Source organism: Heptranchias perlo, chromosome 16 (genome assembly GCF_035084215.1).
Source record: "Heptranchias perlo isolate sHepPer1 chromosome 16, sHepPer1.hap1, whole genome shotgun sequence".
NCBI classification, from domain to species: Eukaryota; Metazoa; Chordata; class Chondrichthyes; order Hexanchiformes; family Hexanchidae; genus Heptranchias; species Heptranchias perlo.
Genome location: NC_090340.1, coordinates 45,970,989 through 45,995,952, shown reverse-complemented (window position 1 = coordinate 45,995,952; position 24,964 = coordinate 45,970,989). Strand labels below are relative to the sequence as shown.

At 38.5% G+C, this 24,964-nt stretch overlaps 1 protein-coding gene across 2 annotated transcripts in view; it reads right to left on the bottom strand.

The window, feature by feature from the left end:
* Positions 1 to 892: 892 nt before the first annotated feature.
* wwp2 (WW domain containing E3 ubiquitin protein ligase 2) overlaps positions 893 to 24,964 on the bottom strand; it is a 166,849-nt gene continuing 142,777 nt past the window's right edge. For both annotated transcript variants that reach the window (XM_067998078.1, XM_067998079.1), the window contains 8 exons: positions 23,573 to 23,732; positions 21,438 to 21,571; positions 20,909 to 21,049; positions 17,952 to 18,072; positions 9,258 to 9,362; positions 5,661 to 5,757; positions 4,961 to 5,033; positions 893 to 2,801 (listed from right to left, as the gene is read on the bottom strand). In XM_067998078.1, the coding sequence (XP_067854179.1) occupies positions 2,702 to 2,801; positions 4,961 to 5,033; positions 5,661 to 5,757; positions 9,258 to 9,362; positions 17,952 to 18,072; positions 20,909 to 21,049; positions 21,438 to 21,571; positions 23,573 to 23,732 (931 nt within the window). In that variant the 3' untranslated portion in view covers positions 893 to 2,701. The remainder of the gene's footprint in view (positions 2,802 to 4,960; positions 5,034 to 5,660; positions 5,758 to 9,257; positions 9,363 to 17,951; positions 18,073 to 20,908; positions 21,050 to 21,437; positions 21,572 to 23,572; positions 23,733 to 24,964) is intronic.

The following is a 24,964-nucleotide window of genomic DNA, read 5'->3' as shown; positions in this document are numbered from 1 at the left end:
CAGTCTTCCTCAGTATCAACTATACCCCCCAAATTGGCATCATCCGCAAATTTTGATACTGTACTTCTGATTCCCGAGTCCAAATCATTTATGTAAATGGTGAACAGTGGTCCCAGCACCGATCCCTGTATAACACTACTTCCCACCTTGTACCAGTCTGAGTAAATACCTTTAGCCCCTACTCTGTTTTCTGTTTTGTAGCCAGCTTGCTATCCATTCTGCTACTTGTTCCGACTCCACGTGCTCTGACCTTAGTCATGAATCTACTATGCGGTATCTTATCGAAGACCTTTTGAAAATCCAAGTATATTACATCTACTACATTACCTTTATCTTACTCTTTCTGTTACTTCTTCAAATAATTCAATTAATTTGGTCAAGCATGACCTTCCCTTTTGAAATCTGTGCTGACTATTCTTTTTTATATTTTCTATTACATCTCTGAGTAAGGATTCCATTATCTTTCCTACCACCGACATTAAGCTAACTGGTCTATAGTTCCCTGGACTTGTTCGAACTCTTTTTTTAAATATAGGAATCACATTAGGTGTCCTCCAGTTCACTGGCACTATTTCATTTTCTAATGATTTTTTATAAATGTATACGGCAATGGCGATCACAACATAATACAGTTTAAGACAATGATTGAGAAAGACATAAGTAAGACAAAGACCAAAGTAATAGATTGGAAAAAAGCTAATTTTGAGGGAATGAGAATGGAACTATGAAAGATAATCTAGAAAAAAATATTGACAAAGGGGTAGAACAGCAGTGGGAAATATTTCTAAAAGTTTACACTAACAAGTATTGAATGTATTATGCAAAAATGATATGCTATTGGGTACAGTGATTTTGCATTGATACATAAAATATCAGAATAAATTTTGAATACTTTGGATGTAGTCAGTGTTAAAATCCTCATTTTTATTAATATTCCGAACAGTAATTCTTCCCCAGAAATTGATTTTACTTGGAAATATTCTAAATCTACTTATTAACTTATATTTTTGAAAATGATTCAATTATTTAACAATTCATCTGGACTCAAAATAATCAACAAAAAAACAACAGGCACTGAAAATTTAAACTTAATTCACAACAAGGCAATTCAAAAACTGGGAAATTTTATGTGAACCTCTCATTTCATAAATCATTGTCTCCTGAAAGTCAGTAAATAACTAACTTACAGTCTCAGCACAGTGACTGCACCATGCTTCATTTCTGTACAATTAAAAAAGAACAAATCTTTTACCACATATTTGCAACATACATCAGCTATTACATTCACTTAAAACATTTCCATAAAATTTCTATGATTTTTGCTATTATTCCAGAAAGACAAATATACAATTTTTATACACAATATTTACTCTATTTTGAAAAAAATAATGTCTTGTTTACAAGGGATTTTGTTCTGCTTTTTTGATTATACAATAGATATAATTAAGTAAAATAATGAACATTTCTCTACCAAAGGGTGCAAAGTTATTAACCTAATAGAGCTGGGGCAACACAAAAGGTAAAACTAAGCCAACCTTTTGTTAGCTGATTTTTTAAATATATTCATAAAATATTATTACTTTAGAAAAATTAAGCATAATGTTTACTGAGTTTTACCTTTTAGATACCACAGCCAAAACATCACACATGGATGGAAATGAAGACTAAACATTGAGAACTTTAGCAAAGAAAGACTCTATTCTCAAACTGATCTCAATAACCTCATTTAGCCACTGTATTTACTGCTTGTAATGAAGTCCAATTTTGAAAATCAACTGATTCAAAGTTTTATGACTTAATATATGATTTTATGATTAGGCTTGGCAAAATTATTGAATTAATCATCACTTCTGTCTGAAAGCATACATTTCATTCCTGAAAATGTTAATTAGTGGAATTTAAGTGAGAATAATTATTCAATCCTACATGCTGCTACTATAATACAATTTAAAATACAGATTTTTTTAAAAAAGGCAGCGATGTTGGATATTATAATAGCAAATTTTTTAACATCTGTACCAGAAATACAATATCTGTTGCTGGTCTTCATGTTTTATCTATAATCACCAAAGCAAACTACAAACATGTTTCTTTTGAGCATTTTCTCACAATTAAATGTACTCTTTTTAACAAAATATTTCTAAAATGTCAGCAACCTTTAGAAAATCACAATTGTAATTGTCATCTATTCTCCAGAAGTGCTTTACATTCACTTTGAAATAACTGAAGTAGCATTATCATTTACTCATTCTCATTAGTTTCACATTCCGTTTCATAATTTTGAATTTACCCAATTAGTGACCTCTGTGGACTTGGTCTGACTTAGAAGGGAAACTGTCAGTTAAAAGATTATTGCAACAATAAATTATCAAAAATGACTTTAGACTAAAAGAGGAAACAATGTACTTAAGAACAAAGAACTTATTTAATATGGACCTATGATAGATTCAGGAAAAAAGGTCTAACTTAAATTTCAATTTTGAAAAACATATGTATTATTTATTATTCATAAAACCTATTGAACGCTAACATGAACAGAAAAAGATGTTATGCTGTATGGAGACCAATTAAAAGGGATAAATGGAGTCAAAATGAAGCTAAAAGTTCCTTATGGTAGGCAAAGTCTTCTGCAAGTACAGCAAGGTTGCTTTGTTTGATGTCTTTTCTCTGCAGCTTGATGTAAGTACACTGAAAGAACCTATTACTCCTGACCAAAGCCTTCCGTTTCTTCAATTGCGTACAGTAGCTTCTCCTTTAGCTGATCATAACTTTTGTAAGGGGGGAGGTCCAGGCGATTGAAGCTGTAAAAGCCCACATCAACAGTCACATGCACCAATCATACTTTAATAGCTCGCTGTGTTTTTTTCAAAATAACTTCAAAAATCCCCCTTTCCCAAAAAATAACTGCTTTCATGTAATTGATTTCCTGGATCAATCCGCCTGTGAGTTGTACCCCTCTCAACCATATGACTGAGATGGGAACAGATTAAGAAAAAAGCATGCCTTAATAAACAGTACAGTACCTTCAGAGTTTGTCATGATGTAACGCAGAGCCATAAAGCTCAGGTGCAGTGAAATTGCATTTAATTTCCGCGTTTCAGCTGTAATTGTAGTGATTTGAATTTATCATTACAGGACTGGGGACAGTAGGAAAAGGAGGAAGTAAAGGCAAAGAAAAATGATCAGTTCATTGGTCATAAGCACAATTTGGAATTATTAACAATGAGCTATCTACGCAGATATATTGTCAATAACAAATTAAGAATGGGACGGAAACGCTGTATGGATTTTGTCAAGGGCATACGTGGTTGTCTCACGGATGAGTTTACCCATTTGGAAACTGCTGGGCTGTGGGCCACTAATGAGTATATTTAGCAGAGCTCCTTCTTGGTTTGATGCATTTTTACATTCTGAACTTTCACTTAGCCTTTAAAGCCAGTTTTCATCCAATGAATACCCAGATTGTTGAAAGTTGTTTCCACCTCCAAAATGATAGGAGCCAGAGGAAGGAAAAGAAATGGAATAGATTTTTTAATTAGTTTTACTTTAGGAAAATAGGAAAGAGTTTAGGTAAGAAAAATAAGGGAAGGTAGATGCCGACATGAGTAGAATTAAAGTGTTTACTTTATTTATTAATTGTAACATTATATTTTAAGTGCTAGTGTAGTTAATTAACATTACAGGAATAAAGCTGTTCCTGACATTTCAATAGCATTATTTCTGTAATATTAGTGCTTCCTTTGGCGTTACAGTGAATGAGTTGAAAACTTGCAAAACTGTCCAGCAAGAGACATAGGGCCTCCTTTGGACATGTCTCCAGTAAAGCGATTAATAAAAACATTTAGAAAATTTGCAGGAAAACTGAACACAGCCCCACAGGCTCAATATTTAAATCTTCAGAAACAATGTATAACAAAAATCACTTTTTAGCGATCTTTTATTAAAACATAAGACTTACTATACTCAGGCAACTGCTTGCTGTGGGATTAGATTTTGAGAATATGCCAATGATCACTGTTGAAGTTTTCCATTCCTAATGTTTATTTGTCTCGGTTGACAGAATAAAGTGCTATGATATAGCTAAACATTAGAACAAATCAAACCTATGCAGGGGAGAATTAAACGTAAACTATGACATACATTTGCTTGAAATAACAGCCCACATTCCAGATGTAACCTAATACAATCACCTGCATATGCTACAAACATTCCAGAACAATGGACCTCATACAATTTTCTATAGACTGTAGGATATTTTCTTAATCCATGCTCTGTACTGAGTTATTTGATCTTAACTAAGGCAGTACTAAAATTGTCCTTGGAGTCCCTGGACTAGGGAGTGGAAAATCAGTGTTCCCACTCCCAAATGTTCGCAACCTCGACGTGCTACTTAACCGCGAGCTGAGCTTTCCACCCCTTATCCTGTCCATCACAAAGGCTGCTTACTTCCACCACAACATCGCCCACCTCCTGCTGAAACCCTCATCCATGCCTTTATCACCAGAAGCATTTTCTACAATACGTCCTCCATCTTACTTTTATTCTTTTTCATGTCATTTAATTACAACAGGTAAGAGGTTCTGTATTCTTTTAGTGGGAAGATATAAGATAGGACAACTGTGTTCAGAAACTGTTGGTTCCTGTGTCAAATTGGTAACAAGGTTATGCAGGAGCACTAGAAACAGTATCAGGTCAAAAAAAAATACCAATACTAAACCACTGACTCCATTCACGTTACTGTATTTCTGATTTGCATTGTAACTTGCCAAGGGTTTAAAAATCAGATATGAATGTGGACTAATGGATACAGCTAAAGTCTAGCTGACCAAATAAAATGTCATTTTTATATCAGAGATTGCACTGGCTTCAGAAAGTGCATCTTCAGAGAACCTTTTCTCCCATAAAAACAATTTTCATTATTTTTTCTTTTAAAAGAACAGGTTAAATCATTGTCACTTACCAAGTGTGACTTCGTGGAAGCCAAGTATCTTTTCCAACCTTATCAATGCAGAATTTCTGTGGTCCATTGCTCCCTGTAAATAAAATTCATTCAAATGTAAATCAGCTCAATATTTTTCTGTATTTGGATACCAGGAATCCATCCTCTCTGCTTGATTTCCAACTAAATCTTGCTAAACTTTGTGTATTGTGTTCAGGGATTCAAATCTTAACACCTGAGGCAAAGTTAAAGCAGAACAAAAAAAAACTGGTGAGTATCTCATTTAAAAACTGAACTACTCACTAGAAAGTCAACTTCAAAAATACTACAACAAATAAATATCTATTTTTCTGTAGTTTTAAAAATAAAAAATGGAAGAGTAGTGGATCACCAGCACACAGAATGGTGGAATGAACTGAAGAGAGTGAGGAGGGGGGTGGAATAGGCAGAGCTTTGCCCCGGCCACCATCATGCACCATTTAGCAGCCACTTTCAAAGTGGCTCTGGCAGCATGTCAGCTGCTCCTTTGGGCTGAGATGATGATCAGTGAAGCAATGAGAGAAGCATTAAATGTGTTACTGTCAAAAAAAAGTTTGAGATCAAAAGGCAGAATGTTAGAATCTTAAGTGAAAATTTTATTTGAAAACCTGTTGGTAGTATAATGTAAAACCAGAAAAACTGAAATAAAATGTCCTAGAAGCCTTGGGAAATAATTTCTTACCTATTAACTCTGCAAAGCCCCCAACGGGCAGGCGACATGTGCCAGTGACAAACTGCAATAATCTGATTCGCTTCTCGTTGTCCATTTCTTTTACAACCTGATTACAGAATTAAACAAGGGCATGAGATAACTATGCTCATAAATGGCAAGTTATCTGTGTTAACATCATCTCAAATTAAGTCTCTGAGATTCCTTTACTTAAAGGGCCACTATCTTTACAAAAAAAACATCACCGCAATCAAACCAAATGATGGGTTCCTCCGAAGCCCTACTGGCTGAAGGCACTGCCCAGTGTAGTTCTAAGCTATACAGACCAGAAAGATCCCAAGTTTAATTACCATTCTTGTTGAGTTAGCTGATCTCCTGCAGAGCACGACTTAGGATGCTAAAATCGGACTGAGTGCCCTAGGTCAGTGAGGGGGGTATAAAATAATCAGCCATGGCTTCAAACTCCTAAACGTTATCCAGGGAAATGTGTGCAACAAAAATTAGGCATTTTTCTTTACTTTTGGATTGGAGACAGTCATTTTAATCCAATTAATAGTGCACAAATTTAAAAAGCAGCTGCAGTCAGAATCATGTCCCCAACCTAACCCAATATGATTGTTGCAACAGTTTCTTTAGTTATTGCACTCCAAAAGTATTCGATTGGCAGTGAAGTTTTAAGGTCATGAAAAGCAGTATGTAAATTTGAAACGCTCCAGAGCAAAGCAGAGCGAGGCTCCCTGTAGAGAAATTAGCCTCATATTGCTTTGAACTAAAATAGGAGAAGCCCTCAAACAATCGATGAATAGTTGTGTTTTGTGATTCTATTTTAGTAGAAGTATTGCTCAAACAACAAAGATGCTGGGCAGCAGCATAACCAACCACACAGCTGTAAGCTCAAATCCTAGCCATAAGATGTGGTGCAACATAACATAGCAATAGCTCTGGAGTTTTCATCCTTTCGTTTCCCACTGGAATCTTTGATTTCCATAATTACAGTTTTCATAATACATAACACATTTGCAGCAGTAAGATTCCTTGGTTACATCCTGACATGTTGTAAAATGAGTGTCATTTAAAAAAAACACTATTATCCAGTTATTTATTTTTCAGGATGGTGTGGGGCTTGGCTGTACTTCAAAAAACACAACCAAAATGAATAATTATAATCATCATTCATATAAATTGGAGAAAAAGTAGGGCTGGCTTTACTCTATATTTGTGGACTCTTTAATTTGTGTACAAAACAATCACAGTTTATGCAAGGTCTTCACAGCAGTTTAGCCTTATTTAGGTTTGCAGCCAAAACCAATAATTACCAGATTTTCCTAAATATGACAGCTATCTAATGTTCTGCCTCATCAAATGCAATCCTCAAAGTCAGTTTTTTCCCTTTTGGGACCTGTCTTCACATTTTAACTCCAAGATTTTTATGAGTCGATTTTGAATTTACAGGACTATCCCAATAGGCCTGGTACCCTTATAATGCTGCTCTCTTAAATCTCTGCTGTGGCCCTTAGACCTGCTGGACACTCTCCTGCTGATTAAATGGTGGTTGTACTCAAACTTCGCCTCTTTCAGAGGGCTGGTATTCTTTATTACAATTTGTTTGTTGGCTGCATTTAAAAAGATGAGCACCATGTCATGAGATCCTGGTCTGATTGGCTAATCTACCAACGGGGAACATACTGCATACAGCTGAGAGATGTTAAATGTATTGTATGTACAGCAAATAGATGAGATGCTCAGGAGAAGTGGGCTAATGGCCTGGGAAAATAAGCAAAATAATAGAAATACTACACAGACAGAATCAAAACATATAGCAAAGAGAAAGAGTAATTTCTAATAACTCTAGAAATTACTGTTGATAACATTGGTGGACAAATGCCACACACCTGGCCAAGTCATCCATTGCCAGATCTAGCCTGACTACATCAAGCACTAGCATTCTTCACTCTCCTCAGCCAAAAACACCCGCTATTCCAGGATCATCCTGGTGAACAAGGATTATCACAGGGTCCTTCTCTCTATGACCAACAGCCTCCTTAAATCCTTCCCCCTCCCACCCCCACCTCAAACACCAAGTGTGAGGAGCTCATGGATTTCTACATCTCCCAAGATCAAGGTTATCTCTGCATCCGCTCTTTCCTTCAGTCCATCATTGGTGGCAGAGTCTTCTGTTGTCTGGAAGCCAATCTCTAGAATTACCTGTGTAAACTCTGCAGTTTCTCTACCTTCCTTTCCTCCTTTAAAATCTTCTCAAAATCCATCTCTTTGACCAAGCTATCAGTCACCCCTCCCAGTCTCTCTCTTCATGGCTCGGAATCTGTTTCCCTCATGCTCATCTGTGAAGCTCCTTTAATTATATATTAAAACTACATGAACGCAAGTTGTTGTTAACTTCAACCTGCGTTCCTTACTTCTCAAAATCTGTGCCCAATAGAACTTTCCTGGATCTATATTCTCCACATTCATGAAAATCTTAAAGACCACTACCTTTTAAAGTTTAACACATTACTGTAAAAAACAGCCAAAAGCAAGATCACAAGCCTAAATACTTCTTGATTCAATGAGAAGCTCATTTTGAGCTTCTTTCCCTCCATTCAAGATCTCTCTCACCTATGGATTGTGCCAGTGATTTCCAGCATTTTTCTCATTTTCTTTTGCTGGAGAGCAAAAGAAAGTAAGAGAAGACTATTGAAGCAGAGTTACCCTGACATTCACAGCAATAAAGAGAGGTTGCTGATAGAACTAAAGGTCTGTAGTTTTAACAGAGGCCTTTAATTACCACCATAGTTGCTGGGATAGTCCTGCCTCAATAGCTGTCTGATGCTTTCCATCAAGAGAAACTTCGCAAATCACACAGCTTGGTACGGCTGTGCAAAGAAAAAAAAGAGACAGACAGAAAAATGGAACAAAATGAGAAAGGAGGAATAAAGGAGAAAAATTAATTTCAACTCAAACCAAAACAAATAACTGACTTTTAAAAATAACTTATACTTCAAAAGAAAAACTTCCAAACCCTGTAATTCTACATTACTCTGAAGGAAGATTTCCTTTTGTGCAATGGATAGTGAAATGGTAAACATGTTCCTGATAAAGTGGTTGAATGTGATGTACATAGCGCATGGAGGAAATATTTCCTCTCTATTTTGCTACTGTTATTTTTAAATGGGTTAAATGGTACAGTAAGTGTTTTTAAAAAGGATTTTAAAAAAAAAGTACATTATCGCCTGACGGTAGGTATAAGCAAGTCACTATTCAAGATTTGGGTCCTCAGTAAAAAGTCCTTCTGCAATATTCCACCAGTCAAATTTTAACATTTAATCAGTTTACTATTTAGATTTAGTTTGAAAGTACTGCCTAACCTAGCTCTTGCTAGCACTACAATTTGCATTCAATCCTGCTCCAGTGCTAAGGAATGTAGTCATTGTTGTCTTAATCCTCAATTGTTCCCAGTGACATGTGGACAAGTAATGTTTTGATAGCTTGCTACGGTGGCCATTCCAAAGCAGATTGCAGGTAGCAGCTATGAAACTGACCTTCACAAAACAAAATGAATCCTCAGTCCTGAATTTTCCTTTTACCTGTTGAATTGACTGGGCTACCCACCTGCCAGAACCATTGGATTGACTTGCTGTTCTTAGTGTAATGGCGATAGATGGTGTTCTTTTGCCAATCAGATAGGTCAATTTCTTGCATTCCACACAGCATTAACTGTAAATAAATGAGAAATTATTTAATTGCCATCTCTGGTGAAACATGATGGGAGCTACAGGGTATTCTTTGAACCATAGTTGCCCATAATTGTGCCACCTGAAATTTTATGCATTTTTAATGCTGTGAGCCTTTTATGTAGTTTTTATTTTGCACAAAATGACAAATGTTTTTATCTTATGTACATATTTACACACAGATATATTAAAGCTAACACAACTGAAACTTATCCATCATGTATATTTGGTGGCAAAATGCCAAACAAAGGGTTGCAGGATATGTGGTGCTGGTGATTCAAAAGTCAAACACCAGACTAGTACTATAGTAGTTTTGAAAAGCATAAATAAAGTAGAGGAAATGATGGATTACAAAATAGATAGAAAAATCTGATTGATGATCAAAGACTTTTAAATTGCTTTTTAAAGGAGGGTAAAAGGTTGAAGAACAGAATTCCAAAAAAACAAGAGCATAGTGACTGAATTCAACCAATCAACAAATTAGCAATATATTATTAGAAACAGCTCTGCTGAGAAGGATAGTCCACAGATTCAAAAAAGGTTGATATGTATCAGAGTGCTTGGAACACAATATGGAAGGCAATAAACAAAGGCCTCTTGCTTAGGAGTGGGTGGGAGGGGTAGATGTGATGGGATTTGAATGAATTATGCCTCTGCAGTAAATGGAGAGGTGGAACCAAAGGTAAATTAGAAGGGCAAATCCGAAAAAGGTAGAAGGGATTAAAACTAAACTAGAGGGTTTAAGAGAATGTGAAAAGAGAGGAATGTTACAGGTGGGAGATGTTGGTGTTACAGCGTCCTAATATTAAACACATTGTATGTTTGAAAATTAAGACAATAGAAACAGAAAGACAAAGAGGAAAAGATTCTAAAGAAACCCTGCTGTTTGGTTGTAATAAACCATTTCACATAACGAACTCAATAAAAGAAAAAGTGACAGGGAGAGGCTTGCTCCATTTGTAACATTATACATTTGAAATAAGCATAGCTCAGAACTGCACTGCAATTGAGGACAGTGGGCTAGAATTTCCTGTATATTTGCACCCAGAGATACATGGGGTGTAAAGCAAATATCTAACATAAAAGATCGAGGAAACTTGGGTGCAAGTATGTTGCGCACGTAATTATGCTATGCCTGAATTGTCTTGCTCTTTTACGCCCATCTGTCGACTCCTTCCCCCGGAAGCAACTCGGCTCATTATAATGGCTCCACCCCCAGCCTAAAGAGCTGTACATGCAAATTACCAGCAATTACACTGGTTCAAAACAGGTGTAAAATTAAGCCCAGAATTTTAGGAGCAGCAGGTAAAGTCATTTTCCTGGTGTTTTATTGCTATTTTTTGAGTGATTTATTTTTATTTATCCTCACTGAGATCTGCACTTTGAATGTGTTTTGATGGCATCAGTACAAGTCACATTAAAAATTGAAAAGCTTCCATGATTGCATGTTCTTGAACATGCTATGCCTAATGTGCATGAATGATAGATGGCTTGAAACTTTAATTTTCATACTTCAAAAAGGAATAGATTGTGTGAGCTTGGTGCTTTCCTCAGGGCCCAATTATTTATGCTAATTTTTGCTTATTAACGCCATGTTAATGAGATTGGCAGGAATGGGTACATAGGGTAATTAGACACTGGCAAAATGGGCAATATCGGTTGTGCCCCTGCAGGAAATTCCAGGCTAGTATATCTATTCCTGGCTGGGATGGATACAATAACACTGCACAGAAAAGTTTTAAAATTGTACTATATGTCTGTAAATCTCTTTATAGCTCACAGCAAAGCAACACCAATTTTAATTATGAAGAATATTTACTGAACATGGTTGAGAATGGGAGTTTAAAATAAAAAGTTGGAAATGATTAGTAAAGGCACAATCGTAATTAAGTTAAGTAAACCCCTTTATATATTACTAGCTATATACTTTATTTTAATCTAAGTGCACACTACTACTACTTAATAATGGGTTAAAAAAAAGTTTATCTATGACTGCCGTTTTCTATGGAGAAAAAACAAAAATTGAGCAAAAGCTAAAAGTTCTTATCTCTGGAAATGTTGTTATTTCTAGGGTATATATTTTAAATTATGGCTTTATCAAGATACAATTCAAGATATACAATTGTTGTGCTTAGTGTGTTTATAGTGCAGAAATGCCAAAAGAATTAGCAACTATTCCAACAGTAAAGACTCCCAGTTGAACTTAATTAAGATCTGATGATACAACACGAATGCAGCCCTCAAGTGAAAGGTCAGTAGGTAGTGTAATCTACTGAGAAATTTAAACCCAAGATTTAAGGTTAAATCTCAAGAAAGATGATCTTTCTTACCCTTCAAACTAATCGCCCTGTTGCCCTTACATTAGTACTTTCTAAAATTATGGAAGCTGCTATTAACTTTCAAGTTATCCATCATCTTGAAAGTTCTGGCCTAATCCATACAAAAAGGTTAGAAAATACCATCAGGCCCCATCAATGCACACCTTACCAATGACCGAGTGCAACCTTACCCACCACCATCTCCAACTGCTAGTAATGATAACTCCTGGTAGAGGTAAAAAACCTATGGGAGAACTCCTGAAACTGCTTCCCGGTTTCCTAAGGGAATCAAGTAGGTTCCAGGAGACCAAAGTTACCCATGATCTATCAGTGGACATGCTTAATTAGCGCCCCCCCCCACCCCACCTATATATATATTTTCTTTTTAATTATTCGTTCATGCGATGTGGGCGTCGCTGGCAAGGCCAGCATTTATTGCCCATCCCTAATTGTCCTTGAGAAGGTGGTGATGAGCCGCCTTCTTGAACCGCTGCAGTCCGTGTGGTGAAGGTTCTCCCACAGTGCTGTTAGGAAGGGAGTTCCAGGATTTTGACCCAGCGACGATGAAGGAATGGCGATATATTTCCAAATCGGGATGGTGTGTGACTTGGAGGGGAACGTGCAGGTGGTGTTGTTCCCATATGCCTGCTGCCCTTGTCCTTCTAGGTGGTAGAGGTCGCGAGTTTGGGAGGTGCTGTCGAAGAAGCCTTGGCGAGTTGCTGCAGTGCATCCTGTGGATGGTACACACTGCAGCCACAGTGCGCCGGTGGTGAAGGGAGTGAATGTTTAGGGTGGTGGATGGGGTGCCAATCAAGCGGGCTGCTTTGTCCTGGATGGCGTCGAGCTTCTTGAGTGTTGTTGGAGCTGCACTCATCCAGGCAAGTGGAGAGTATTCCATCACACTCCTGACTTGTGCCTTGTAGATGGTGGAAAGGCTCTGGGGAGTCAGGAGGTGAGTCACTCGCCGCAGAATACCCAGCCTCTGACCTGCTCTTGTAGCCACAGTATTTATGTGGCTGGTCCAGTTAAGTTTCTGGTCAATGGTGACCCCCAGGATGTTGATGGTGGGGGATTCGGCAATGGTAATGCCGTTGAATGTCAAGGGGAGGTGGTTAGACGCTCTCTTGTTAAAGATGGTCATTGCCTGGCACTTGTCTGGTGCGAATGTTACTTGCCACTTATCAGCCCAAGCCTGGATGTTGTCCAGGTCTTGCTGCATGCAGGCTCTGACTGCTTCATTATCTGAGGGGTTGCGAATGCGACTGAACACTGTGCAATCATCAGCGAACATCCCCATTTCTGACCTTATGATGGAGGGAAGGTCACTGATGAAGCAGCTGAAGATGGTTGGGCCTAGGACGCTGCCCTGAGGAACTCCTGCAGCAATGTCCAACAACCACTACCATCTTCCTTTGTGCTAGGTACGACTCCAGCCACTGGAGGGTTTTCCCCCTGATTCCCATTGACTTCAATTTTACTAGGGCTCCTTGGTGCCACACTTGGTCAAATGCTGCCTTGATGTCAAGGGCAGTCACTCTCACCTCACCTCTGGAATTCAGCTCTTTTGTCCATGTTTGGACCAAGGCTGTAATGAGGTCTGGCGCTGAGTGGTCCTGGCGGAACCCAAACTGAGCATCGGTGAGCAGTTTATTGGTGAGTAAGTGCTGCTTGACAGCACTGTCGACGACACCTTCCATCACTTTACTGATGATTGAGAGTAGGCTGATGGGGCAGTAATTGGCTGGATTGGATTTGTCCTGCTTTTTGTGGACAGGACATACCTGGGCAATTTTCCACATTGTCGGGTAGATGCCAGTGTTGTAGCTGTACTGGAACAGTTTGGCTAGAGGCACGGCTAGTTCTGAAGCACAAGTCTTCAGCCCCACAGCCGGAATGCTGTCGGGGCCCATAGCCTTTGCTGTATCCAATGCACTCAGCCGTTTCTTGATAACACGTGGAGTGAATCGAATAGGCTGAAGACTGGCTTCAGTGATGGTGGGGATATCGGGAGGAGGCCGAGATGGATCATCCACTCTGCACTTCTGGCTGAAGATGGTTGCAAACGCTTCAACTTTGTCTTTTGCACTCACATGCTGGACTCTGCATTTATTGAGGATGGGAATGTTCACAGAGCCTCCTCCTCCCGTTAGTTGTTTAAATGTCCATCACCATGCACGACTGGATGTGGCAGGACTGCAGAGCTTTGATCTGATCCGTTGGTTGTGGAATCGTTTCGCTCTGTCTATAGCATGTTGCTTCCGCTGTTTAGCATGCATGTAGTCCTGAGTTGTAGCTTCACCAGGTTGGCACCTCATTTTTAGGTACGCCTGGTGCTGCTCCTGGCATGCTCTTCTACACTCCTCATTGAACCAGGGTTGATCCCCTGGCTTGTTGGTAATGGTAGAGTGAGGAATATGCCGGGCCATGAGGTTACAGATTGTGCTGGAATACAATTCTGCTGCTGCTGATGGCCCACAGCGCCTCATGGATGCCCAGTTTTGAGCTGCTAGATCTGTTCTGATTCTATTCCATTTAGCATGGTGATAGTGCCACACAACACGTTGGATGGTGTCCTCAGTGCGAAGACAGGACTTCATCTCCATGAGGACTGTGCGGTGGTCACTCCTGCCAATACTGTCGTGGACAGATGTATCTGCGACAGGTAGATTGGTGAGGACGAGGTCAAGTAGGTTTTTCCCTCGTGTTGGTTCGCTCACCACCTGCCGCAGGCCCAGTCTCGCAGCTATGTCCTTCAGGACTTGGCCAGCTCGGTCAGTAGTGGTGCTACCGAGCCACTCTTGGTGATGGACATTGAAGTCCCCCACCCAGAGTACATTCTGTGCCCATGCTACCCTCAGTGCTTCCTCCAAGTGGTGCTCAACATGGAGGAGGACTGATTCGTCAGCTGAGGGAGGACGGTAGGTGGTAATCAGCAGGAGGTTTCCTTGACCTGATGCCATAAGATTTCATGGGATCCGGAGTCAATGTTGAGGACTCCCAGGGTCACTCCCTCCTGACTGTATATCACTGTACCGCCACCTCTGGATGGTGATGGAAGAGTCTGGGACGTTGGTTGAAAGGTATGATTCTGTGAGTATGGCTATGTCAGGCTGTTGCTTGACTAGTCTGTGGGACAGCTCTCCCAATTTTGGCACAAGTCCCCAGATGTTCGTGAGGAGGACTTTGCAGGGTTGACTGGGCTTGGTTTGCCTTTGTCATGTCTGGTGCCTAGTGGTCTGATGCCAGGTGGTCCGTCCAGTTTTATTCTTATGATGACTTTTTTTAGCAAGATTTTAGAACTGAGTGGCTTGCTTGGCCATTTCAGAGGGCAATTAAGAATCACCCATATTGCTGTGAGTCTGGAGTCACATATAGGCCAGACCGGGTAAGGACGGCAGGTTTCCTTCCCTAAAGAACATAAGTGAACCAGATGGGTTTTTACGACAATCTGGTAGTTTCATGGCTACCATTACTGATACTAGTTTTTTTTTAAATCCAGATTTTATTTTAATTAATTGAATTTAAATTCCCCAGCTGCCATGGCAGGATTTGAACTCATGACTCTGGATTATTAGTCCAGGCCTCTGAATTACTAGTCCAGTGACATAACCACTATGCTACCGTACCCGGGTATATATATATATATAGATAGATATATAACCAGGTGTGTATATATATATATATATATATATATATATAATATATATATATATACACACATATATAAATAAATTTACTTAGGAGCACTACACCATTTCCATCTATCGGACTGATACCAAAGGCTACAGACTTCTTATCGCTTTGTGTCAGTTTTTGGAATGGTTATTCGACTGGTGAACTTATTCCCACGTTATGCACTTCTGGAACTTTGCTTGAATACTAATATGAATCATCCATCCTTACCTTGGATGCTCTGAAGCCTTTGGTAAGTCTGGCACCATGCACTTCTAAATAAGTTGCCATTATATGCCCTCCCACAAATACTATGTCCCTATCTAGAGTGTTGCTTCTCAAATTGCTCTATTTGTCTTGTGCTTAGTAGTTTATCCTCTGGCTCTTTTTACATTAATACAGGGGTTCCTCCTCGTTCCCACTGTTCCTTCTTCATATCAATAATCTCCACCAATCAGCCAATTTATTTCATTTTTTTGTGGATGATTTCACTCACTTTCATCAACTTCCTTCACATCAAACAATCTGAGTGTCTAAAACCTTTAGTTCTTTCACAGTGCAGTGGCTGAATCACATCATTTTAATTTCTTCCATGTCTTTCGATGGGACAGAAAATCTTGTCTCTTTCAAATGTTCAAAGACACAGTTGATCATGTCTCTGACTAGTCTAACCAACAGGTAACACCTCTTACGTTTGATTGCTCCACCCTATTTGGACTTACAAACATTCTTGGCCTTACTATCTCCTCTGACCTCTGTTAGAACTCTCACATCTCCTCCAATGCCAAATGATGCTTTCAAGAGCTTTGATTTTTCCTTTCATGTCAAACACTTCTTTTTCACCAACACAACTTTCCAAAAAGCCCAAGGGCATCCAGAACTCAAATAATTCATCTCATATTTGAGAAATCTCTACCAACCACTTCTGGAAAAAAAAAGCTTGTTGTCTGAGGTGATCTCTTCCTACTACAATCTTTGTTTTCATTCTCTATTTTAATTGATAATTTTAATTTAAACTCTGCCTGTATTCCAATCACAACAATTCCTATTCACCCATCACCCCTTTGCTCGCTGACCTACATTGGCTCCCAGTCCGGCAATGCCTCGATTTTAAAATTCTCATCCTTGTTTTCAAATCCCTTCATGGCCTTGCCCCTCCCTAGCTCTGTAACCTCCTCCAGCCCTACAACGTTCTGAGAGCTCTGCACTTCTCCAATTCTGGCCTCTTGCGCATCCCCGACTTTAATCGCTCCACCATTGGCGGCCGTGCCTTCAACTGCCTAGGCCCTAAGCTCTGGAATTCCCTACCTAAACCTCTCCACCTCTGTCTCCTCCTTTGAGATATTCCTTAAAACCTACCTCTTTGACCAAGCTTTTGGTCACCTCGGTGTCAAATTTTATTTGATAATGCTCCGGTGAAGCGCGTTGGAATGTTTTACCACGTTTAAGGCACTATATAAATGTGAGTTGTTGTTGTTGTTGCTACAGTGGTCAATGTTCCTCTGAACTTTATCTTGCTCCCCCTTAAGCTCTAAATATGCCATCCTACACCTCTGTGTTGAAATTAACACCACATAGTTTCTTTACTCTAACTCATTCCTTCTAAGCACCTCAACACTGTGTAACTCTTGACCTCCCTTTTGTTTTTCGTTCCTCCTACTTTTAAAATCCAACATTAGCATCTTAATGACTACCTCCTAATTTACCTCATCTTCCTTTAGAATCTTTTCAGTCTTGGTAGTATACTGTGCTTCAATTTGGCTTTTCAATTTTTTAAGTCATCAATTATTGGCAGTGCACTGTATTTTCAAATCATGATTAGATTTTGCTCTAAATATTATTCCTCTCCCCCACTTCCTGTACTTTCCCCTGAATGAAAATATATGATAGGCAGACGTGGTGACAATGAAATTATATTTTGTTAAGTAGTGAAGCATAATGGTTATATTTGGCTCAACTACATCATACCTCATTAATCCGCAAATAAGACTGCTACAATGGGCTGCATGCACTGAAATTCACTAGATTGTTTAGTCTGATTACATCCTCAGAGGGGATTCACCTAGCCTACCTATTATTTCTCACAGTCCATGTAATGTCCCAATTTTAACATCACTATAACTGGTCTTTGAGTTATCAGTGGAACGCATACTATATTTCTACTGTATTTATTTTAGTGCATCACCAGCTTTCATTATTTCCATTCCAATGCTTGTATTTAGCTAGTGTCCTGTACAATACAGAAGTTCCTGTAGATATGGGACCACAGCCTGCTCAAAATATCAGGCAATGTTTGAAACTTTAATTATAATAATCTATGTAAAGAAAGAAACAGAAAGTTAAGCTGCTTTGTTTTATAACTACGTTACATTGGTCGCTAAGAGTTTATTGTTGAAAAAATAAGTGCATCAGCCCTACAGGTTTTCCAGTGGGTTAAAACCTGTTCACCATAGAGTGTTTTAAACATGTTTACATTCTCACAGTTTGCCTGAGAAATGGGATCAACTAGTTTTCCCACTGTTCCCCATTGCATATATCTTACATCACATTATGTAAGGCAGTACTGAAATACAGGCTTTTACCTCTAATTCTTTTTCATCAAAGTACCGCAGCCATTCTAATGGTACCACCTCATTGAACCCGTCTAGGAAAGCTTTGGTTTGTTCCTCAACTCCACGAGTGAATCTCCAGTCTGTCAGCAACCTAGGGAGGAAAAAAATTCGATTGAATGCATATTGTTGTAAACATTTGATAGTGACTGACCCAGATGATGTACTCTTCAAACTCTAACAACTGATGGGCCTTTCTGAGGCGGTGGTTTTAAAAGCAGCATTTTTATTTATGGGAATTAAAAGTTGTTTCACTGATTTTGCCATTTGTCAGGAATTCTTTAGTTAATCTGGAGCAATAAAAAGTAGCATTTTAGATTAGAGATCTGGTACAGGCTGTCTGATGCAAAAACATTATGAATGATGTCAATACACTGTTGTATTCTGGGTGTGACCTATTAAACAGTAGACCAGCAGCCATGTTTGTGACATGGCAGCAGGTTTAGGTAGTGGATACTGTTGGTAAAAGTTCTTGTAGATATGGGACCATTGGCTGCTCGAAATATCAGGCAATGTTTGAGGCACTGTGACAGACACTGAGAGCAAGCATAAAAGACGAGAAGCTTGGAAGTGGCCCTGACAGCGGTTGAAGCAGGCAGGAGTTCAGTCAGGGAAGAATGTAGGAGATTAGGGGAAGGGCATGATATTGGTAGTGGTGGAGATGGAGGCAGATGGGAGGTGCCATTGAGAGAGGAGAATCATGAAATGCATGCACGTGCTATTTGGAGAGCTTCTGGAGAAAAAAAAATGGAAAGGAAAGCTAAACTGAAGAGGAGGAGCTGCAGGCTATGTGTGGAAATTGAGGGCCAGGTTGCAGAACCAGGAGTAGGCCTCTCAAGGAGAACAGTTTGTAAGGATTTAAAAAAGGATACATGGAACTTAATAATGAAGAATAAATATTATATTGTGAATTATTAACTTTTTAAAATAGTATTATAGTAAAGTTTGGTCAGGAGAAACCTACCCTTCCAAATCCATCAAGTTCCTTATTGTGATCCTAGAATTAATAGCTCTGTATGTAATAAATTGGATAGCCAGGTGATGAAAGATAGAATACTAGAGCCCGGTCATCAGTTGCTTCCAAGCCTTTATTCACAGAAATGCACATTCCCCCACTCCACACCCTAGATCTCTTACAGATGGATACAAAGGAGCTCCCAATTGATAGGCACCACCTGAATACAACTAACACTAATTGATATAAATCACATGGATACTATTAACACTGTATCCTCTTTCCTAACAGGAATTCATGCATTTTTAAAAAACATGCCTTAATTTTTCTGATCCACCACCTCTGCCAGTAATTGGTTCCACAATTCTATCACCCTCCAACTGCAAAATTATACCATTATTTCTCATTTCTGGACACCCTTAACTTTAAACTGTGTTCCTTAATCCCCAACTCCTGTGGCCAACAGAAGAATTCTCCATCTCAAGTCCTCCAAGATTCTCCTCTTCTCAAGACAGTAAAGTTTCAGGGTGGATAATCTTTCCTCATAACTTAGCCGCTAAGTTCAGGAAACTCTCCTCTAGACTCCCTCCAATAATTCTTCATCTTTCCTGTAATACGAAGATGACAACTGAATACAATATTCCAGATGCACACTCACCTACCCCAGATACAACTTCAATATCACCTCTTTTGACTTACAGGTCAAACCTCTGACTCTACATCCCAACAATTTATTTACTTTTGTGACCATCTGTGAACACTTGTGTAGTTTGGGATTGCTGAAATCTCCACCACTACCACCAATATCAACTCTAATTGGCCTAGAAAAGTGAGTAGCGTAAGGTAAATCAGTTATTCCTCTTGTTTGGAAATAGGGTACTGCCATAAAAGTGAAGTGATCCATATAGTAATTTTGCTGATAACTAGCCAAACTCTCCTAATTTTAAATGACATTGGTAAACAACCGTACGACATTAAGCTGCAATCTCTTAGTTGAACACTTGTTTTTTGACCATCAGATAACAGATTATAAGAACTGGATTTAACAATGTAAAATTCAAAACTAGTAGGATGAGAGATTGATCTAAACAAAATGTGCAAAAGGTTAAAAAAAAAGGTTAGAAAAGTAAAAATTGAATAGTTTGGAGAAACTAATTTTTAACTCAAAAACAGTGGCATTATGTTTCTGATATGTTCAAAAAAATTTTTAAGTGCTTTAATGTAAAACAATATGACAGCTAAAAAGATTACAGCATTTTTTCCAATAATTTGATTGGCTCAGTTTGCATATTTTTTAATTGGTAGATTTTCCTCAGTGTTCATATGTACAGAGTTCTGATTTGTTGCTCTTTTAGCAACAAGAAATTTAAGCCAATCAAAAAATGTGTTCACAAATTGAAATTCTGAACTGTGACAGTCAGCGCATGACATAGGAAGTGTGACATGACAGACAGGAAACACACGTACTGTACTTAACATATAATTCGCAAATATCCTACTGTACTGCTCACAGTAAATCAAATGATGTGCTGTTTTACAAGGTCAGGATTTATTACAGGTGTGTGTCTCTTCAAGGCTACAAAGGCTAAATACTGGGTTCGTTCAGATGCCAATTAAGAGACTGCACTTGTCTTGCTCCTGTATTTAGTGTTCCCTGAAGCTCCTTTATTTCTTTATATTTTTCTTTGAAGTGTAATACAGAAAATAGAATGCGACACCTAAAGGTTAACACAGAACTGTGACAGACAAGAAATAAGCCAGACATACTGTCTAGGTATAGATCAATATAAATCAAAACTTCCATGAAGTAAAATAATAGAGTTTAACTGATGGAACATTTTTTTTTAAAAAGAGCATTATATAGTATTTTTCACAATATGACTGATATACAGATTCTCCTGCTGTGGGCTTTAAAAATGAAGCACAGCTTCTGATTTCTAAATTAAAATTGTAAAAAATATTTAGAATTGTTAACCTCATGTACTCCTCCTTATTCTCTTCTATGACCATAATGTTTTCCCCATCTTTCTTCAGCTCATGAGTTGTAACTTTTCCCAATATTTCCATATCCTGAGCAAAATACAGCTCCAAGCCACATTCTTCTATATTGTTCTCCCTGCAAGGGAAAAAATTAAAAACATTCAAAAAATATAATAAGTCAGCACAATGATCTATACCATCTGGTCCTCAATATTGCATTAATTTCCTGAGGGACAATTATACATTTATGCAACACTATGCCCTCTGTAAAACTATTTCCAAATGTCTTTTCCCCTTAACAACCAAGAAGCCGGATGAAACACAAAATTAAATTATCAATTTCAGTGAGCCTAGAGGGTTAGCTGTTTATTAACCTTGAAATACGTACTTGAATGATTTTACAACCACAACACATTATGTAACTGGCCTGTATGTTTAAATATATGGCTACATATGAACAGATATGTAGCCATATATTTAAACATACAGGCCAGTTACATAATGTGTTGTGAACAGATACTTACTTGATCCACAGTAGAGAATTGTAGAACTCTGGGTCAATTGATTCCAAGTCCTTCATTGTAGGTTTTTTATTGAGCATACGTTTATAAAATGGCAATGTGAATCCTGTATCAATAAATTTACCATGGTAAAGAGCCTAGAAGTAAACAAAACAATGAAGACGAGTCACAATAAGTTTTCATATTACAGTTTACAAAGAAGTTCTGGAGTAGCATCCACCAGGACCTCCAGGTACTGATAAGGAACAATTGGAATAGATGCTCCCATATCTTCCAATAATACCTTTGAGATCCTCTCTTATGCCAGACAACGCCATAATACCACATTTGGGGGCTTTGGTTAGTTTTTTATCCAAGATAGCACAGAGGAACCCTTCTGATCCAGATTGACAATGGACTATAGCCAACAAAAAAATGAATTAGGATATTTTTTGTGTAATTGTACATCCTTGTGAATGAACATAATTTATTCCTCTTCATTTCCCTAATAACCTTCTTGGTCTCATGACATGCTGTATCATAATCTATCTTGACAGCAGCTTTTGATCGCTTTGAAAGCTGTCTGCTATTGTCTAACAGCACTCCTTCCCCTTACAGCTACTTCAACAATTTGCTGCTCAGTGAATGAACAGCCAATAGGCTCTTAGTTTCAGTTTGCTTATGACTTGACCTGCAAAGGCCACATCATTTATCACCCTAACAGTCACACAGGCCCAATCCCTGGCAATATCTTTCTTATGTCTGAGTGCCTTAATTTGATCACTTGTACCACAGCTGCCAGCCACTCAACTCGATAGTCACCATTTATTAAGATTACACCATTTTGCCCAAGACAGCAAACAACTGCACTCTTAATGGAGCTGACAAGCCAATGATCCAAAGTTTTGCAGTGGTAAATTGCTTTGTGTCTCTGAATCCCATGCCATTGCTATGCAATTGGTCACTGGTGAACCTTGGAAAGCAAGTAGCGTGCACCAGTACTGAAGGAATTTGCATCTTTAAATGTACAAATCTGATATATTCCTTTTTGTATCTAGGTCCATAAACCCTTCAACTACTGGGTACCCATAGAACCTTACTCCACATGTATAGTATCATTATGCATATACCATCATTCATTTCCTGTACCAATGCAGGAGCCATATATGATTATGTATGTACAAATATGCTATTCTAGAACGTGTGTGCATATTATGTTATATATATTGTATACATATTACACACACATACTTATATGTATAGAGAGCGAATGAGCACGAGTCAGTGAGAGTGTGAGTGAGAGTGAGCAAGAGTAAGGAAAGAGATGGTGACAGGTGGATGAGGGTTGAAGGAATGAGGCCTGTAAAGGGAAATATGTCAGTTTTCTCTGGTGGATGGGGGGAAGGGAGGGAGTGGAGGGAGGGGGAAAGAGGTAGGGGAAGGGAAAGAGAGATCTGTCCAGTCCCTTGTGTCCATTTTCAGTGGCACCATAATGCACATATTGGAGGTCCATGTTTAAGTGTAAGCCATGGCTCAGTGGTAGTACTCTCACCTCGAAGTCAAAAATTCATGGGTTCTAGCCCCCCCTCCAGAACTTGAGCACATAATCAATGCTGGCACTTCAGTGCAGTACTGAGGGAGTGCTGTACTGTAGGTGGTGCTGTCTTTCAAGTGAGGTGTTAAACTGACCTCTTAGGTGGGCATAAAAGATCCATGGCACTATCTGAAGAGCAGAAGAGTCTTCCCAGTGTCCTGGCTAATATTTATCATTCAACCAATATCACTAAAAAAAGAAATGATTTCACTATGGGACCATGCTGTGCGGAAATTGGTTACCACATTTCCCTACATTACAACAGGACTTCAAAAGCACTTCATTGGTTGTGAAATGCTTTGGGTCATCCTTAGGTCATGAAAGGCACTATATAAACGCAAGTTCTTTTTTTCCTAGTAGTCCTGGGAGACGAGCATTCCAGTTGGCAGAAATGGAACATCAATTGCACAAATATCAACATTTACAGGTTCTGGATCTAAAATTGAATTCCCAATCATTGTTTTTATACAATATAGAACATGTGTACTTTGGAAGTTACATTAGGTATTTAGAATGCAGCTGGTTACATGTTCTAGATTTCAATTGCTTCCATCACTAGACTTACCATCGCTATGAACCTTCCAATGAAACGGAAATAGGTCAAGTGATCCGGATTAATTGATGATGCAGGGTTTATCTGGAGACAGTAGTTGTTCTTTCCAGCATATTCAAACAAGCAGTACATTGGATTCAGAACTTCATGGGAAAGCAGGAAAAACCATTCTCTACGGAACAATGAAAGTTTATCAACTTAAATTGTGTGAAGAACCAAAACAGAACTTCCATTTTGTTATTCAAAGATTATGGAAAATATTTTTATAAAACAGATTTTTCACCATCCCACTGTTCATTTTTTCTGCAGCCAAGAAATCACAAGCTCTTCTCCAACTTCTGACACTGTTGAACAATGGGCAGATCAGCCATTTCCTACCATGAGAGTCAAATAAAGCTTGACTTCACCTCCTCCAATGCTTTACGCAGAAATTATCACATGGTTATTTGCTGGCAACTAGATCATTACAGTTCTCCAGCAATTGTCTTAACTCAGGTGCAATTACAGAATGAAGTAAAAGCATTTAGAAAATTATTTAAAATTTTTGAAATGGAGTTAAATAAATCAGAGAAAAATTTTTAAATTAGCAAAATTAAATGCTTGCCCATCAGTAAAGCCCATTTTACAGCCAATACTAGATAACTGAAGCATCAAGCACTCCCCGATCAGGTACAAATATTTATCAGTAGAGTAAAATTTCTTCTACTCTGCCTCAACAATATGGCTGAATCCTAAGCAGAGGAGCACTTTCTATTGAACCAGTGTGATATTTTCCATTTTGCATATCCCTGTGGCCTCAATTAAATAGCATTTACTACTAAATTAGAACCAGTTTTGTGCTGTGGCTCCATGCCCAAAGGAATTGGGTGCCCAAACTCATTTCACATAGGACATTTGCAACCAAAAGACAAAGCAGACTTTCATCCCATCAGTCTGGGATGGACTTGATTCTAGAACTCAGGCTCCTTCACTCACCAAGTCACACGGTTTTATTGTATTGAATTTTAGCGAAATTAGTCCAGGTTTCATATTAATGTACGTTTTTACTGGCCCACATATGTGCAGGATTTCCTCACAATTCCCCAGTATGGTCAAGTTTCCAATCTCAGCCAGGCCATTGGGGAAACCATGCCCCTTTCCCAAAGGAAGGGAAAGATGATCAGAGATTGCATAAACCTAGACTGTTCTTGTGTGTCCTGTAGGAATGCCAATATAGTAGCACTGGCAGAGGCATAGGAGCAGGACACCTTAAAGTCTGCGATAGATACATAATCTGGTTAAGGTAGAGTGCAGAGCCAGAAGCAGAGAACATAATTACATTTTTTTTCCAGAAACTTCATAAAGTTAAAAACTGCTTTGATCGCAACAGTGATCATTTTTGTTCTTTAATTCGACATTCTTCAG